The sequence below is a fragment of the Amblyomma americanum genome, chromosome 8 (assembly GCF_052857255.1).
Source record: "Amblyomma americanum isolate KBUSLIRL-KWMA chromosome 8, ASM5285725v1, whole genome shotgun sequence".
Lineage (NCBI taxonomy): Eukaryota > Metazoa > Arthropoda > Arachnida > Ixodida > Ixodidae > Amblyomma > Amblyomma americanum.
This window is the reverse complement of record NC_135504.1, coordinates 24,152,585-24,165,710: the sequence shown is the minus strand read 5'-3', so window position 1 is coordinate 24,165,710 and position 13,126 is coordinate 24,152,585. Positions and strand designations below refer to the sequence as shown.

The 13,126-nt window shown below is 50.6% G+C and overlaps 1 protein-coding gene across 1 annotated transcript; it reads right to left on the bottom strand.

Annotated features, from left to right (window-relative positions):
• Positions 1-742: 742 nt before the first annotated feature.
• Positions 743-9,179, bottom strand: LOC144102224 (uncharacterized). Its single transcript, XM_077635536.1, has 5 exons — positions 9,066-9,179; positions 6,387-6,640; positions 5,157-5,355; positions 2,376-2,431; positions 743-866 (listed from the first exon to the last, which is right to left on the bottom strand). The coding sequence occupies exons 2-5, from the start codon at positions 6,470-6,472 to the stop codon at positions 743-745; spliced, it is 465 nt and encodes a 154-aa protein (XP_077491662.1). The 5' UTR covers positions 6,473-6,640; positions 9,066-9,179.
• Between the last annotated feature and the right edge of the window lie 3,947 nt (positions 9,180-13,126).

Below are 13,126 nucleotides of genomic sequence, written 5' to 3'. Positions count from 1 at the left end.
TGCTTGTCTGACCTGGCCTACAGCAGCGACAGGTGAAAGCCTATGACGATGATGGATTTTTATGGCGCAAGGGCATCTGTTGCCAAAGAGCGCTATGGCACAAGGTACTTTTATTCTTCTCAAGGTTGGGTCAAAGACCCGTTTTCCTAGCATTTCACCCTAAATAAGTCGAGCACCGGCTTATTTAGGCTGAAATGCTGTTTGTTTATGATGCCGGTGCGTATACACGGCGGCACTGGGGATCGAACCCCGCACCTCCCGCAAGCTAGGCGAATTCATTAACTCGTCATTGCCTATCACGAAAAGTGTTCAGCTTAAGATAAGGGCAGCGCAGCGAGCCATCGAAAGAGAAACAATAGGTGTAACGTTAAAAGACCGGGAGCGGGCAGAGTGGGTGAGGGAACAAACGCGTGTTAAGGACATCCTAGTTGAAATCAAGAGGAAGAAATGGACTTGGGCAATGCATGTAATGCAAAGGCAAGATAACCTCTGGTCCTTAAGGGTATCGGAGTGGATTCCAAGAGAAGCCAAGCGTAGCAGGGGACGGCAAAAGGTTAGGTGGGCGGATGACATTAGGTAGTTTGCAGGCATTGGGTGGGCGCAGCTGACAAAGGACAGGGTTAACAAGGAGGTTCATGGGAGCGGCCTTTGCCCTGCAGTGGATGTAATCAGGCTGATGCTGCTGCTGATGATGATGATGAGACCACCGTTGCGGTGCCCCTAAGCCTAAGCGAGTAGTGGCTCACACATTCCGGTGGCCAAGTAGGCGACCAGGAACAGCATGGAGGAATACGGTGAGGCAGACGCCGAGGGTCGTCTGCAGCGGGATTGGGCTGGGCGGTTTCTCCTTCACCTGGATGCGCTTGCTGCGTAAGAAGACGAACCGTTTGCGGTAATAGTTAGATGCGCAGCTCTCATTAGATAGCGCGCTGATCAGGCTTCTTGAGGAGGTAGAACAATACAAATCAGACTGACGTTGACGTGAATATGAGCACTTCAATTTGAGGGAAACTGCTGATGCAGCTTTGCTTCCCAGACATCAGTTGAAACGCATGCAGGATTGTTGTGCACAGTATTATGAGACGGTTTCTTGTGAGACTCAATTATCAGTGTGACATGAAAGGCAGCTCATTTACATGCAGCCAGTTTGTGTGCGGAGAAATTAACAGGGTACTAGAACGCAGTCAAATCCAGGCCGACAGTGATCGGCATGTCATCAAAGGCTGAAGCCACATGAGCACAAGAAAAAAAAAACCGTCAATATTTTTGTGCCGTCTTAATTGAACGTACCATTGAGGCACATTAATGCTCGTTACGAATCCAAACTGTGGTTTACGAAACTGCACCATTCTTCAGCTCGTCGTCGCTGTGTCCACTGCTTTCCATCCCCGAATTTCTAACGTTTAATGAATTTTTTTGTGCCAAAGTAAGTACGTGCTAGTGCCGTTTGGTACGATGCGCGTGGCCTATATATTATGAACGTCGTAGCGGAGGGCTCCGAATTCATATTGACCATCGAAGGTTCTTTAACGCGCAGTGAAACCTCGGCGCATGAAGCTTTCTCAATTCACCGACGCAGAAATGCGGCCGCCGCAGGCGGGACTGCACCTGCGAAGTCGTATGCAGAAGCCTTCTGCATAGGAGTTCGCAGGTCTTCGCAGGCCTTCTGCCAGAAGGCGAATGCCACTGCTATCGAGTAGTCATTTAGTAGCTCCTGAGCAGCCACTGAGTAGCCACTGATCGCTCAGTGGCCACTGATCACCGCTTTGGTAACAATGATTTGGTCTAAGGGGGTTCAACGTCCCAAAGCGACTCAGGCTATAATAGACAACGTAGTGGAGGGCTCCTGAAAATTTCGATCATCTGGGGTTGTTTAGCATGCACTGACATCGCACAGTACACGGGCCTCTAGTATTCCGCCTCCGTCGAAATGAGACTGCCATGGTCGGGATCGAGCCTGGGTACTCCGGCTACTTTAGTAATAAGCAATGTCGATGTTACACTATATTATAGTTACTTTGTGGTCTTCTGTGGGCTTCGATATTTTGGGGGCAAAAGTAACAGACCTCCCTCCAAGTTCCAGTCCATGCCGCTCTACGTGAAGGCGCCGCCTGATGAAATACTGCTGGTGTTGAGACCGGCGCAGGGGGCCCGTTTCGACATCGCAAGTGCATTGTCAGTTGGCGCCTCTAGTGGCATGGCCCGGAACTTAAAGGGAAGGTCTGTTATTTTTTGCCCCCCCCCTCCCCCCATGGTACAGACACCATCCTGAAAATTCTTGAGTTAACTTCGAATGCCGCCTTTTCTGCACTCCCCAGGTTCCAAGGCAACCATTACATTGTTTCCTGCAGACACAGCGCGCATGGGACACTCACCGTATGACTTCGAAGGACTCCACCCTCATTGCTCTTGGGCGGGCGGCGAAAGCGAACTGCGCAGAAGAGGGTGTCACGGGAGGGGAACAGTTGAGTACAATGTATGACACATACAATCACAACTGATTCGTACAAGAATAATAAAAGCGGTTTTGGAAAGCATGGCATATACAGCGAGTCCCGAAGCGCCTTCAGTGATATTTCTTTCTAGGCAAGTTGGCTAGTTTTTGCCCGAAGACTAAGAGCAAAAAACAATCATGCGAGAGCCGAAGAACATATATGCTCTGACCACTAGTTGTCACAGCCCTGTCTGTGATAGCTTGCCAGTTGTCAGCGCCATGTGACTCACCTGATGTGATAGCGCCATTTTTGAAGTAATTAAATTTTCGGACAAGCTGGAGATGGCAGCTCATTTAGTGATTACAACTATCGAACACCAATAAATATCCAGGCACGCGCTCTTACCCATTCTCTTATAAGACTGCAGCTCTTGCAGCACGGCAAAAAAGCTGATGGAAGCCCAAAGGACCGGCCAGTCTACGCGTCTTCCGAGACACGAGAATAAGTCCGACAGTTCTGCGCCGACTAGGCTACCCGGAACCGACCACTCCTTTGCAGCAGAGTTAATCACCACGCCATCCCGCCCACAATCACAGCTAAGATCCGAGTCGAGCCAGTTCCAAAGAACATGCACCCCGAGCTCCACGCCAGCGGTAGGACAGCCAGAGTCAAAGCACTCCTGCGCCAATACGGCTCTGACCAAAACGTACTACATGTCGATACGGCTAAATACCCGCCCGGCACCGACACTTTGGGACTAGTCGTTATAACTGCCACTGGTTCAATTGAAATATGGGCTCCATTCGGGGCATGAGCTCAAGCGCGGCGGCTGAGGAGACCGCCACGCGCCCACCCGAGCAGCAACCTCCCGGGCGCTGTCGACGGAAGCGGGGGAGAAAGCAGACACAGAGGGCGCCTTCGCGGCTGTGCACACTTACTCCCACATCACAGAATATTACCGTACACCAAGAAGAACAATGCCACCACTGCACCCAACACTGACAAAGGCCGAAGCTTTGGCATGGCGTCAACTTCCGACTCACACGTATCCTAATCCGTATCAAAAACACTTCTTCCCTACCCTCTACCCAGACAAATGCCCGAGCTGCCAAGAACACCGACCTACACTTTAGCATTCCGTTTGGACCTGCACAATACCACCCGGCGGCACAATACCACCCCATTACCCGGCACAATATCACCCCCCCCCCCTCTTTTCCCCTTGTGAAGATGCCCTGTTAAGCACAGAGCCGACCGACCAGCGCCGGCGTTATTGAGTGGGCCAAGAAGATAGCGGTGGCCAACGGGATCGTGGACTGAGACCCCTTCTTCCTGAGACGGCACGAACTCGCAAGACCAGCGACAGCTGCTCGGGCAAGCACGCAGGATGACGGCGGCACGTGGAGCCCTGAACTGAGGGCTCCACTCAGAAAGACAAGCACACTATAGTTAATAAAACTTTTCCTCCTCTTCCAACAAAACGCTGCACATGATGTATTGATGGCACCTGCGCTTCAAAAATCTTGCAAACATAAAATACAACAGAATTTGAATAATCACGTTTCGCGACATTTATCAGTAGGCTTCCCTGGCCCGGTTATTTAAGCTGTCGCCGAAATCCTCCTGCAGAAGTATAAAGGCGCCCACAAAAGATCTGAACCCCCTCCTTCAAAGCCGGTGGTGGTCCCTTATGTACACCAACTCTCCCACGACCTGAAAAAAAGTGGCTGGCAGGCACAATGTGTCCTTGGTGTTCTCAGCACCCAACAAGCTGTCTAGGCTATGCCCTCCCATCACTGGTTGTGCCAGTAGGGGCTGCAACAAAAAAACATGTGAGCGCCTAAGCTAAATGTGCAATAGGTGCGGTGTAGTGCATTCCCCTCTAATGTGGCGCTTCATGCGTTGGCCAAACTGGCCGCTGTATAAATGACCGGCTACGGCAGCATACCAGAAACAAAGAAAATAATGACACTAGTGCGAATCTCGTGCGGCACCTTGCTTCGTGCACGTGTAGGGCAAGATTTCAGAAGACCACGATTCTTGGAAAGAGCGGTAATAATAGGGTTAGACTCGTTCTAGAGTCTTTAATATATCAGAAAGCTGTCCGAACGGTGTGTCGGTGACACGTCTGTGCACGTATATTACGCTGAATGTGCTTTTCTAGATGGGTTTTTCAATTAACTTGTGCTCTTGACTGATGTGCGGTCTTTGTGCCTGTCTACGCGCATGCTCGACATTCTGTTCTTATATATCCCCTGTACTACAGCATGAATATGCTATATGGCTCATGCTATGGTTGATACCTGGTACCTGATTTAATATCGGCAGCGGGCCCTTGGACCTAAGACATTAAAGTTATTTTGGGATATGGCGGAGTGCTTGGCTTCAAGCAATCTGGCACGGGTCGGCACGGTATTGCACTGCCTCCGGGATCAGCCCGGGGCATATAAGCGCGGCACGTGTTTCATTTTACTCTTTCCTCTGCTATCCTTCACCCCTCCTACTTTCAGCACGCGGCAGCGAGCGTGGCTCTGCTTGAGCCAATAGGCAAGCCCGCGCTCTTTCCTTTTCCTTCTTCCTCTCAGAAACATCAATCAATCAATCATGAATAAACAGTTGGTAGTAGCGCTCGTGAACGTGTTTTTGTGTCCACTATACTCCTTCCCTCATCCGTCTTTTTTTGCGCTTCCTACTAAACATGCTATATGCATACGCGCATACCTGGTTCAAGCTGAGCAGCGTGACGACGATGCTCTTGGCCGCCGATACCCCCTTCTTGTCCCTCTCCTCGGCGGCGATGTGGCTCTGCTCAGCCGACAGGCAGAAGCTGGCAGTCTTGGTCATCTTCTCGCTCGCGTCCCGCTGCTTCCTCTTGCTGCCTTCCACCGCGGTGCCCGGCCGCTTGGGACTGCCGACAGTGCTGCGCGCAACAGAGATAGACACCGTCATAATCACCGTCATCTAAATTAGAAACGTGCAACGACACAATTCAAGACAACAGAGGAAAATTTTCCACTAAGGTGTCCTTCATCTAACGGCGTCAACCTGTTGTCGTGCCCATGCCTAAATTGTCGAGAAAAAAACTTTGAAAATCTGAAAAATTTATGGGGGGGGGGGGGGGGTTCAACGTCCCAAAGCGACTCAGGCTATTAGGGACGCCGTAGGGAGGGCCTCCGGAAATTTCGACCACCGCGGCTTGGATCGAAATCCGCGTCATTCGGGTCAGCAGCCGAGCGCCATAACCACTGAGCCACCACGGCGGGGCTTGAAAAAGATACTGTCAAGCAAATATTGACGTTGATGGTCCATTCTTCTGATATGTAGTAACATATTTCTTTTAAAGCGTTTCCATCGATTACATCGAACAGTTAAGACTGCCTTAGGAAAACTATGGCGAACGCTTTTGATGACAGTGAAAACGATACAAAAAAATGCAAGACTGCCGTCAGGCGGTCTGCGGATATATTGACTGTTGTAGTGAAATCTTACATTATAGGAAAAAAAATTGCGTTCATAAACGGTTTTCCGGTCCAAAATGCTTCTGTACAGAATTGTTGGGTACGTTTGTGGCGTTGAAGGATCCTTACACCTGCACTCTAAAAAGAAATGAGCAAAAGGGGTGTAACCTGTTCTCTGTCGCCCTCCCTTTTCATAAAATGAAATTCGTTAGAGGACAGCTTACTCCCTTTTTTATTCTCGTATAGGCGCATTCGAGTTTAGTTTGTACCAGCAGCCGGGGCAAGCAAGTACCAGGCTCACTGTCCCATCTTGCTAACCCTAACAGTCCGCCAGCTGAACACGGGAATCCTCAGGTGCGACATACTATACTGTGGACGACGCCAGTTACAGCACAGCCATGGTCGTGCATGGTCACACCAGGGAGCCAGTTGTGTGACCATGGCTGTGCACGTAAACAGCCATAGTCACAAGAGCTGCGCAGCGAGAGGTCACCTGGAAGCCGCCTTGAGTCCACCTGCATCCGCTGGAGGTAGCTTAACCGCACCGGGCTGCTGATGCGGCGCTAAGTCGGGCTTCATGAAAGCTCGCTGGACACGGAACAAAACCGGGTGGCGGTGACGTCGAAGATCTTGCACCCCGGCTGCTTAGCGGGATGTCTAGGGCCGACGAAAGACGCTCGGGCACGAGCTGTTGGTCTGGTTGCCACGTTCTTCGCGCTCTTTCGTTCTCTTCAAGGCGCTGCTTGTCTAGTAAGTAAAAAATAACGATAATAATTCAGCAACAATTTGCTCAATGACCGCTTTCAACAACAACAGGAACGATTTTTGTTGAAGGATGCTGCGTCGAATTATGTTCAACTTTTTCACTACTGCAAATAAGTTTACATCGATAACAATCAAGAACAAACCAGCCCACATAACATTTGTGAATGAACGAAAAATTATAGCATTACACAGGCAATTTTATGACCTGTTAGAATTAATGAGAATCGCTGTTGAGCCGCTATGGTGTGACATTACTCAAGCAAGGGAATGAACAATTGGTTTGTTCCTCTACAGGTATTATTTACACTGCAAATCGTTGGCGGCATTAGAAAATGTCCTTTTAAAGTTTAAGGGAGGTACATTCAAGGCTCCTTTGAAACAGTTATACGATGGCGAGATTGCTTTTGAAAAGTGATAATTTATATTCACCCCCACGATCATCAACCGAGCTGAGATCAGAGCTAAGGCCTCCCAGTTAGTGCAGTTAATCTAGTCACTTAACTTACAGGTTCAAACGAGTCAGCGTAATACATTTAATAAATGATTTATCCCGTGTGTGTGGTAAATCTATGAAAAGAACTGAACACGTTATACTCGAATGTGGTGGTATCCATCTGGATGTCGATTCAGGCACAGTCACTCTCCCTGAGGCCCTAGGGCTTAGCAATAACAATGATCGTGTGAACCAATCTGCGCTGGAAGTTAACAAAAAGCGATAGGAAGATTGGCTGCTCAAAAGTAGAGAGGGGACATGTGCAGGATTGAAAATGTATTTAAAGCAAATGGCGAGTTTATAGACCGATTTATAACACCGTTAAAGACTGAATATGAAAAAGAAATAAAAGGAAAAAAGCCGAGAAAGGTGGCAACTGTCATCTCCCAGTTTAAAAGGAGATGCTCCCATCTTCCATAACAATCCATCCACGAGTGCTCAAAACCTGCTTTCGTCAGCCGCTTTGCATAGTCTTCACTGGTAAATGCGCGCGTTTGGATGACAATGTTCCTAGCGCAGCATCTCTCAACGTAGCCCAGCCCCCAAGCAGCACAGATAATTGGCCCAATATTGGATATACATTGGCAATGCCGGTCCTACGTATTGCCAGATTAAAACCGCTCATATCCAATATTGGGCCGATTTTCTGTGCTGCTCGGGACATAGCTGGCCCACGCCGTGTGTGGCTTCGACAGAACGTGGAAGCTCATGTCTGTAAACGTAGCTATAGGAGGCGCGGATACGCTACGACGGGTGCCCAATACATCTGGGCAACAATTGCTGTTGAGCCAGTTGGTAAGCCAAGATCTCAGGAAAACCAGGGGATCCATTGTTGAGACTGTAAAGCTGTGAAAACAGGCTAGTCCACAATTTGAAAAAAAAAACAAAGCGAGGAACAGAAACACCCCGAACCGCACACGTAATCGGCCCAATATTGGAAAGTTCTACTTTCTTTCCGGTCCATTGTAATACCAGCTTTACCCAATATAATTCCAATGTCGTTAGTTGTGCTGCTGGGGAGGAGGCCCCGTAAAATCATTGAGGCAGTGAACATACTATCGCTGAAGGACAAGTGCATAAACAAGCCTTCTGTTTCACTACCAGAAAAAGAACTTATCTGACACGAAATTCGAGGCGTTAGCGGTGCAACCCTCCCACCATGTCTACTGTTTTTCGCACTTTCATCTCTTGAGAGATCGGTTGATCTCTACCTAAAACTTGGCTTTAATCTTAATTGATCCTTTAATCTTTCAATTCTTTTGCGGTCTTAGTTGTTAGCCTGTAAACTTTATATAACTTTTATCGTATTTAGCTTTCAAGACCGTGTTTTTATCACCGTTGGTTTATGGCGTGTTCCTTGTTGGCCGTTCATCTTCGCATTCCTTAATTTCTTTCCTGGATGTGTTATAATAAAGAGCTGTGTAGGTTTCTGCTTGCTTGTGCCGCTCTTTTCATACCCCGAGTCATTGTCATATCTAAATGGTCTTGCTCTGCTGCTGCTGTTGTCGTCAGGAAGAATGAAAAAAAGTGCACGAGCCTGCCCGCAAGCTCAAGCTGAGCCACAATCGCTGCCACGTGCTGAAAGTAGGCGAGTTGAACGACTGGACAGCAAAGATAAGAAAAGACGCGCGCTATTATGTCCCGGACCGATCCCGGGGGCCATACTGGGCAATCCCGTGCCGGAGTGCTTCAAGTGCTCTGCTGGCGCGTCATGGTCCCTGACAGGAAACTAACTACGTTGCACTAGTTTCTTCCGAAATAAAGTTGAAAGTTCAGCGCTTCTGTCTGGGTCGTCCTCTTTCATTCTTGTTCGTTGCCCTTTACCGCTGGTTCCCATATATCTGCGCCATCCACTCCCTACAGGCTGTGCATTACGGCGCTGCAATCAACAAGACAAATTTCAGCGTACATTACCTGCTGCCGTCCATCTAAAGCGCGTTTATCTTCCGACGTCCTCGGCGTGCGGGCGAGCGCCGGCGGTGGTCAGTCTCGTCAGGCTGGCGACGCCACGCCAGGCGTGAATTCGGCCCTTCTACAGCCCGTACACACCACCGACACGGCGCAGCGGCTGCGCCAGGAGACGCGCATGCGCAGAACGTTCGACGCGCCATCTGTCGCAGATTTTCGAAGGAGCGCCGCCCCGACGAGAGGCGGAAGCGGCCTGGCCGGGCCGGCGGAGGCTGACGCGCTCGGCGCGAAATCATCCGTGAAATACACATGCTCAATGTTACCGCCAGTGTGGTCGGGGTGCGCCGAAGCCGGCGAACGCGCCACCGGTCAAGCGCCGTTGGAGTGTAGGGGATCTCGCTTTGGCCAACGTGACATCGTCCTGCCGCGCGCACGCGCGTTATACGTCGGAGTATAAAGGCGCCTTAGGTATTCGTAATGCGTCTGCCTGCAACACGGTGGAAAGCTCCTTTCTACTTTCCGCATTCCTTTTCGAAAGCAAGGCAGCAATGTGGGCTAGTCGGTTGTACATTTGGTGTGAATAACGCGCTATACACTAACAAAACGATAACTGGAAGAACGGGGGACAGAGGACAAGCGCGCACTAACAACTGAGGTTCATTCTGGTACGAGTGTATGCAAAGACATTCCTTCACATGCTGAAACAGTCAATTCATTGTCAACGCCTGTGTCCCACGCTCATTCGTTTCTTGATTAGATGCAACTCCTCACTTGATAACACCGAGAGTGTGCTTACGCAAATTTCTTTTCTTGTTTTAAGCAGCTACAGCTGGCTGGAAAAATAGCGCTAATCTTTCTCGCGTTTGTAACGAAGCGCCGAAAGGGACCTGCGTTACGCGCGTAATCGCGCATTTTGAGCACGTGCGCGATTAATACCGCTGAATGAAACGCTCGAAAAGATAACCACGTCCACACGCACTGATATATGCAACTGCATAGTGTTAACATGAATGAACATTTCAGTTGCCTTGTGCTGAATGCGACAAAGCACCCTCTCGCCGGACACCCGCTCCATGGTGAGCAGGTGCACGTGCTCCGGGCGGGGAAGTGTAATGTATGCAGGGAATGAATCCCCTGCGGTGTTTATAATCAAGATCGCAATCATTCCCAGGGCATATAGCAGCCTGCCCTTGTCACGCTCAAGCCTACAAGTGTTGACAGCAGAAATGGGGTATTCAGAAAGAAAAAGTTTATTTTCGGAACGAAAAGGCAGCTCCATCGTCAATGCTAAAATACAGTCTCGTAGGCGCAACTAAATGGCGGTCAAGCTATAAAAACACGCAGATGCCACTAAGATCAGGCTGTACAGGCAACGATATGTTAAACACAAGACAAGCACAAATGGTCTGTAGACGCTAGGTAACCGGCGCTCGTTGTGGGTTTTGTGATTTGGTGGCGTCACATCGTATGAAACATGCTTCGAATCATTTCTCTCGCTTCAGCTTCGTCCGCCGTGGTCATTTCTTGAACTTTCGAAGTCAGAGCTGAGGTGTGGTGGACTCTGACCAATGAGTCCTCGCAGCGCGCGCTCCGCTCGCCGTAAACCACGAAATGCGCTGCGCAAGTGACGAATGCCACGTTACGGCCGAGGACGCCTTGGATGACTGCTCTCTCCTCTTGCGTCTCTACTTCCCCACCTTTTGACACGCGCAAGTCGATCATGGTATCATTCTGTGCAAAGTCTTCAGCGAGGAATTGGAGGAGCTTAGTGTTTTCGGCGGGGTCGCATGAGGAGAACAAAAACTCGCACAACGTCCTGTCTGTTAGCACAGCTTCGGCCAGGAACCGCAAATTGGCCAGGCCGAAACGAAACCTGGAGACGTTCAGTGTCCGCATGCTTGGGCTTCTGAACAGTGCCCGCAGAACAGGGTTGGGCGACTCTTCCCCCGTCAGGCGGCTCAGGTCGGGTTCGTCGCAACCGGCCAACTCGAGCTCTTTCAGCGAGGTTGCCTCCCTCAGGCATTGGTCCAATGCGCCAGCCAAGGCGTCGTCGAAGAATTCTTGAGACAGAAACAGTCGAAGCGTAGTTAGTTGGCACCAGCGAGGCGTCGTCATATTCAGCAACGTTTCACGGCAGACGACAGGGCTTGGTTCTCTGGAGGAATTAACAGAGGCATGACGTAGCACTTGTGGACAGTCTTCGAGAGCGTAGAGAAGCGCCGGGTAGACGAGGTATTCTGCATCGATGGACACTCTCTGGCACATGCCAGTGTCCCGGATGATTTGACCTACGTGTGGCAAATCTTTCCCAGCTACGCCACCCAAGAGGACAGTGCGGAGGGACTGCACGGACGCGAGGCCTTGAAAGAATATTCCGAAGTCCACTACAGTCAGGTGAAACAAGTCGAGAGCAAGGAACTTGAGGGTCGTGTTCTGAATGAACGCATCAACCCATGGGCGAACACGTCCGGAGATGTGCGGTCCCACGAGCCCCAGGCCATGTTCTACCTCCCGTGCTATAATCGAATAGGGACTGAGCGGCGCAACCCGTATCCAGCGGCATTCGATTATATCGAGGCTTTCCAAAGGGCCATTGCGTGTCAGGAGGCGAGAGAACTGATAGGCGCAGTCCTCATCGAACAGGAAGCCGAGGAACTTCAGCCTCAGTATATTGCTGCGTGGTAGCAGCAGCGCTTCGACTATCGACCTTACTTCGACAGTGGCTACTACGTCTCGGTCGTCCGTCACTGTGAGGGCCTGCAGCCGCTCGCAGTTGCCCACGTAAACTAGGAACCTCGCTGTACCGCTAGGAAATAGCGAGCAGAGGATGCTGACGTGCACAGAAAGCTCCAGGATTGTGCCGTTCCTTCCCAACGACGCGACCAGCCGTTTCGCATGCTCTACGTCGAAGTGTAGACCCGGTATCGACAGCTTAGAAATGTTCGCCTCAGAGTTCTCCAGGAGTACCCGAAGCGGGTTGATCAGGCCTAGAAACTCCCCCCTGTCCACGAAATCAAACTCCTGCAAGTCAGTCTTCGTGGCGATGGCCGCGAATAATGCTGGCCGTATGAAGTTGTAGTCGCGGAATCCACCGAGGCTCAACTTTTGCAGAGTAGAGTTACGTTGAAACGGTTCCGCGACGAGGTGATGAAACTGGCCAAAACTGCAGTCTTCGATGATGGCCTCGCACAGGTCTAGACTCACCACGCAGTGATGCTGGGTGATCAGCAGGCGGAAGAGGAGTCGCCCTTTGCGGCTTCGTTCTTCCTGTTCGTGGCCGCAGCCTTGGTCACGCACTTGCACGAGCGACAGTTCTCCGGGGGCCGTGAGTTCCCGCAGCTGCAATCCCACGTACCACAGGTAGCGATTCCAGCCGGACAGCTCTTGAAAGACGTGGCACAGTTCATCGCTGCCGTCGTACTTGGCTGTGCAAGGACGTGTTATCGGCAAGCCTGGCTGCTCTTCTACGTCGACGTCCATGTCGTTTCCGGCCGCAGAAGCTCCGGCATTTTCCGGGGGTGATGCGGGAGACGCATCTGCAGTCCTTGCAGATCTCTGCCGGACAAGCTTGAGCAACATGACGTGACAGCGATTGAGCGCTCCTAATGCTAGGCCCTTGGTGGTCCGAGCCTGAAGTGTGCGCGACAAGTACGCCTCTCGCGAATATATGCGCTCACAGCGTCGAAAGCGCGCCACTGGGCGTGCCAAGCGTGACGCCATCCTTCAGTCTTTTTTTCCGATTTGAGCGTTCAAAGATGGGTATCAGGCATTCGGCTTGTGTGTTGTTTTTTTTTACACTGACGTAGAAGACAGCGCAGCTTTTTTTTTAAACTGGACTGAACAAAAATCGTGTCTTGCTTATCTTCAGTGCACGCGTCAACAGCGCTCACTATGCGTTATGAAATCGCAATCCTTCGACTAAAGATGATAGGTTCATGGGCGAGTTGGCTTTTCATCAGCCTGAAAGAACATCTTTACGCCTGTCCCGATTATGGCGGCTGTGAAAGGGGATTCGTTACTTGAAGTTCCCCATTTGTTTCTTCTTCCTCAACCATTGCGAGAGAGAG